A 5,705-nucleotide genomic window follows, 5' to 3' on the forward strand; every position below is an offset into this window, starting at 1 on the left:
AATATTTCAAATTTGAAACTTTATGCAACTCAATGATTTTCACGAGAGAAGATAAAATGACTTCTTCAATCTACTACCCCTATAAGAAGACGAGAGAGTGAAGAACTAAATCATCTCATCCGTCGAATCATAGGATCTGATGGACTAAACCACCCCAAAAACATCAAACCCGTTTTACACTTTAATTACCCATCCTCCCACTCCTAAAAACCCCCTCGCTATCGCTAATGCCCTCGCCACCCGCACACCCCCCCCTCCCCCTCCCCCCGCTTCGTCTCTCGCCACAACCGCCCGACCACACCGTCGTTCGGTCTTCCCCTTCTCACCAGACGCTCGCCCCGCCGCCGCCCCTTATCCCCCTTCTCGCCAGCGGCAGAGCAGCAGATGCGCCCCCGACGGACGCCACTGGCCGAGCGGCACCTCCAACCGCCCGAGCACGCCGCCGCTCGGCCCCTTCCCCTTCTCACCAGACGGTCGCCCCGCCACCGCCCCTTCTCCCCCTTCTCGCCAGCGGCTGAGCGGCACCTCCGCTGTAGGGGGCCCGAGCCGGCCGGCCGATCCGCAGCAACGCGCCCCAGACGCCTCGTCCTGGGAGATCCCCTCGACGCGTTGAAGCGGATGGGACAGATCCAGTGGAAGCTGCCGGTGGTCGCCTCTTTGGAGGCGTCGAGGACTACCGCATCCTCGATTGTCTATTCTTTTGGTACGTACGCCCAGCACCCACCTATCCTCCGTTGAGCAGTCCCAGGCAGGTTTTGGGGCTCATAGGGTTACGAATTGAGGGTTTCCTTTACTGACATGCTGCTGCTGTGGTCACGAGACTCCTGGGCCACAGATCTCTGTTCACGCAGCAGAACTGGTAGGGGGACATCCTCAACTGCGACGAGGAGAACAGCAAGATCGAACGCAAGGTTCTTGATCCACACTTTTCGCCACAACCTGGAGTGGAGGATGGTTGAAAACATGACTGTTTGTGGTATACTTTTGCTATGTTGAACATTTTCCAGCACTGTAAGCAGAAATGATTATTTGATGAAAAATGTACTTCATTGTACAGAAAGTATTATATGATGGTTTAACCTCAGTATTAGGGCATCTGAATCATATAAATTACCTGAAAAATTGCTCCCTGGTAGTGTTGATGAGCAGTCAGCAAAGGATGTACATATTGTAGGTTCCATTGCAGAGAAACAGGCACAAATTTTTACAGAGGAGTGCAAGCCTTTTCCTGAAGATGTCCAAATACAATCAATTTACCCCTGTGCAAGTGCATCCAATTTGATGCTTTTGTCTTACAAGGTGCAGATTTCTAGCAACCATATAATTACGAAATGGTATGATCTAATGTTGCCGTCTTGTGACCCCCAGTTGACAAGCAGTTTGAAGAAAAGACACTCCGTTTGATTATCATTTTGTAGGTCTGATATAGCAGAACTAGAGTTGAAGCTCTCTTGAGTATATATAAAAAATATGTCAAACCTGCAATAGATGGTTCAGGAGCTAGCCTTAAAGGTATAAATTACCACTTGATCCTATTTCCATATTTGTACAGTTGTGATTTGGTCATATATTTAAAATCTTATACACTTCTATCTGAAATTCCCACGCATATTGTGTTAGTTAGTTTGTTGACAGTGCACTGCAGTGTACATTTGCAATAGCAGGGTAGTCTCTGCTGCCCAGTATGACTATATTCCGAACAAAGATGATATGCCGAGACGGAGCTAAAGTTGAGGAAACATTTGCAATGGTTTCTCAGAATAGTAAAACCCTTCAATTTGACATACACTAAGGTGAATATCTTATGCATCATTACATGATTTTCTCCATGTATCTCCTTTTTGTATTCCAGACAAGCAACCTTGACATGAATATCATTTGTACTTCTGATTATCATGTTCCATGTGTTTTTGAGTTGTGAGAAGATAGAAGTTATTTGTCATTGTAGGAAATCCATGCTTGGACCCACATGATGGAGGTTTCATGGTTGCATGGGTTTGGTGCAGCTGCTAACTGATTGTTAGAGGCTTATAAAACACTTTTAAAGATACTATCTGATTATTCGATCCGTTTATTCGTCACTTTGTTGCTCATTTGAATTTCTTGTGTATCTCTGACCTACATGTCATGATCTGGTTATTTGAACTTCTGATGAGATGAAAATAATAAAAGTTCATTTGTCACTTGTTAGTAGACACTCATTATATCATAGTATTGTCATAGTTCTGTGGCATTTCTTGAAAGTTCCAGTGAACTTGTTATTATAGGAAATTTCTTGTCCTGCAAAATGAACTTAATGCACAAGGCATGTGTTTGTTGTTTCCTGTCAATAACTCAAAGTGTCTCCGTACTAAACCTTATTGGTGTTATTTTCTGAAATACTAATGGCCAACAATAATATCTTCTGAACTCTAGCCAATTAAACACCCTGATGCAAATTTAAAATCAACTAAATGATGCCTATAATAATTATGGTAGGATGGCGCATAGAATTTAACCTCCCAAGTAGACTATCTCCAGCAGAGGAAAAACTTCAGCCGAATCGACACGAAGCTCCGCACCCAGGTGGTCGCTCCGGCGGCAGCAACACAGTCGTCGTCATCGGTGTTGATGAGGAGCGTAGGCACAAAGATGACGCCAAGATTGACAGCTAGGAGCAGTCGAGGAGCGGCACTCTAGCCGGTGCCGCCACGCCATCCCTCAGCCAGTTGTGCTCTAAATTTTGAACTCTTAACGAAACTGTGAAACAAATGTCAGCTGATTCTAATTGTACAAATTTTATTTCAGGTGCATGCCAATCAAATGAAGGCGGAGGCGTAGAACAACATGACCAAGAAGTAGGCGAGATCGAGGCGAGAAAGGACGGCCGGGTAGCCCGATCGGCGCGATAGGTGGAGCGCATCCGGAAGATCGACCGCATGTCGTCCCGGTTCCAGTGTTGCGACTGATTCCTGAGCTGAAAAATAAACAAAATTCAGATTGCATCAGATATGCAACCTGACTGAAGAAGCCACAAGGTCACAGTGCACGCTTCTGGGACAAAATGTATATGAAATTATTTGAATCAATGTACTGTAGGTGTTGCTTTGCTCTGTAGTCTGTACAATCTGAATGGTTTTGACTTGAGCTACAATAGCATGTTACAATTTGAATCAATGGCCTACTGACTAATGTACTCAGAACTTGGAATCATCTTTTCTTTAAGCTTAATGGTAACTTTGGAAAAAAGAAAAAAACATGAGCTAATACTATGATATTTTATCTTCACATTTATTGGCACTTATTTTTTGGTGTTATTATTTTATCTCACTACTTTCTGGTTGCTTCCTGGCTTTTCTTGAAGAACAAATATTAAATTGTGAATTCATTTGAGACCTTGTCATCTTATTATTTTACTTGTATTTGTTAGCCTCTTTTGTTACACTACTCTGTTGCCTCTGATCTGATGCAGTCGTGGTGACATTCTGATTGGATGATTCTGATATGTTAGCCCCTTTAGTTACACTACTCTATTTGTTAGCCCCAAGTTGATGCTACTTTTTTCAACTGATCTCAATTCAGATATGTTGTTCGAAAGACTCTTTCCGAACATGAGGTGAACCATTTGCTACTTACCTCTTAATATAATCCTACCAATGTGATGCCTTGTATTTCTGACAATTATATTGCCATTCCAGGTTATATCTGATGGAGATTACACTCTTGGCCCATGAAAAAAGGAAATTCCAAATATTTTATGCTAGGAAAAGCTTCCAAAATCAGTAAAGTTCTACAATCTACAACACTGATTAAAAGGCTGCTCAAATTGTTTGGCACTTCTTGTTTTAAATTTAGTTTTTTTACTGTTGTTCCTGCGTTGATTGGAATATCCATTGGCTCCACTAAAGCTTCATGATGCGTGATCATAAATTGCTCAAGAGATCATACAAGACCTGTGGTGGTCTGCCTATACTAGCATGTTAGTAGTGCTTAGCAAAACATGTTCATAATTCACTCTTGACTATCCTTTGAAGTATGCTACAATTCTACATTAGATTATCATGACAAATAATTGCATGATTGGCGGTCTTGACTTAGTATAAGTAGTACATCTTTAGGCGGGGATCTGATTTGGAAGGCGGTTGTGGAAGAAATAGAATGTTAATTGCACAATTTTCTTATTTTTTTGCTACAATTATGTAATTATTATGTATTTTTGGGTTTCATTTCATAGGTTGGTCTTCAAAGTTTCTGAACACAATTATCTCTACAGTGTAAGACCATCTTCTCTCCTAAATTTTGTGAACTACTGTTGGTTTTTTCGTGGTGATAAAACTTCAGACTTGTCATGAAAATTATACGACTTGGATCAAGTGATACTTTTCATGTGTAATGATACTACCGCAGAAGTAAAATGATTAATAGTACTTATATGTGGGCATGTCCTTGTATAGAAGGATGATGATGGTTTAAATAAATTGGTTTTACTAGACGTACTTTCCGAATTATGAATTATGCGCTTCTCATGAATTTGTTGTAGTCAAAGGAAGGAGGTGAAGATACAGGAGTGGGAGAACTGCCAGAAATCCAAATTCAAAGCCAAGTTGAGGCATGCAGAGGTCAGCATCCATCTGAATTCCTGAACTTGTTGCACTGTCCAGACAAAACCATGAAACAAATCCCAGTTGTTTGTATTTGTGCAAATTCTATTTCAGGTGCAGGTGAAGGCGCGGATGAAGAACATCCTGACCAAGAGGATGTCCACATTGAGCCACAAGGTGGAGGGGAAGCATGCAAGGGTCGAGGTGAAGCATGCAAGGGTCGAGGTGAAGCGGAACCGGCGTGCAGTCCGGTTGGCGCGACAGGTGAAGTGCATCCGGAAGACCGGCCGTGTGTCCCATGTATCCCCAGTGCAACCAAAATATCTTTTTATACATATTCTCACATATATTTGTATATTAGTCGAGACGTGCATTTGCACGTGCACGCTTACTAGTTATATGAAATATGAGTTGGAAGTTACAAAGAATCAAATTTAAAGCCATTTGGAAGTATTTTGAAACTCCCTTTCAATTTGGAATTATTTGGATTTTAATCAAACGTTTTTCTCCAAAAATAAATAAATGGAAATAAGGGTAAAATGATTCCGTTCAATGAAAAATTAGGAGAAAATAAATTTGAAATCTTTTTGGTATTTTAAAAATGATTTTTGTTGGGTTTTAATGCAACAGTAGCACTGTTTGCTTTATTTGAATTTTTGTGTATTTTATTTGACTCTGATAAAATGTTCATAATTTAGCATTTCTTTTTATGAACAGTTTGATATATTATATGCCTATATAATAATTGTATTTTGTTTGGTTTATGATTTGTTTCCTACTTTGTATTATAAAAAACGAAAAAACGGTTGAAGCCGACGGACCGAGGCCCACCTTCCCTTCTCTCTCTCCCTCCCTTGGCCCACTTACCTCGCCCGCACCCGAACCGCCTCTGCATCGGTTGCCCACCCCATCGCTCGTTTCCCATTGCCGCTGATGCACGGGGCCCACCGTCCGACCCGACCCTCTCCTCCTCTTCTTCCTTCCCAAGCCAAGTCGCGCCACCGCCGCCGGAATCCCGATCTTCTTGGGATCGCGAATCCCCCTCACCCCTTCTCCAAGCACCCTCCCCCTATATATACACTTCCCCCTCGACCCGCCCCCCTCCTTTCCCCACACCGAGAACAC

General features: G+C 42.2%; 1 protein-coding gene across 10 annotated transcripts; it reads left to right on the top strand.

The window, feature by feature from the left end:
* Positions 1–260: 260 nt before the first annotated feature.
* LOC123045350 (uncharacterized) lies at positions 261–5,024 on the top strand. Of its 10 annotated transcripts, XR_006421346.1 has the most exons (6): positions 261–2,707; positions 2,788–3,595; positions 3,678–3,761; positions 4,214–4,253; positions 4,520–4,598; positions 4,695–5,022. XR_006421346.1 is itself a non-coding variant. In XM_044468367.1 (5 exons), the coding sequence occupies exons 2-5, from the start codon at positions 3,710–3,712 to the stop codon at positions 5,016–5,018; spliced, it is 495 nt and encodes a 164-aa protein (XP_044324302.1). In that variant the 5' UTR covers positions 261–2,707; positions 2,788–3,709; the 3' UTR covers positions 5,019–5,024. The 10 variants fall into 10 exon arrangements, 1 of the variants encoding a protein (XP_044324302.1); XR_006421345.1 differs by having other exon boundaries at positions 4,214–4,598; positions 4,695–5,024; XM_044468367.1 differs by having other exon boundaries at positions 2,788–3,761; positions 4,695–5,024.
* The last annotated feature ends 681 nt before the right edge of the window (positions 5,025–5,705 follow it).

This window comes from Triticum aestivum, chromosome 2B, assembly GCF_018294505.1.
Source record: "Triticum aestivum cultivar Chinese Spring chromosome 2B, IWGSC CS RefSeq v2.1, whole genome shotgun sequence".
NCBI lineage: Eukaryota > Viridiplantae > Streptophyta > Magnoliopsida > Poales > Poaceae > Triticum > Triticum aestivum.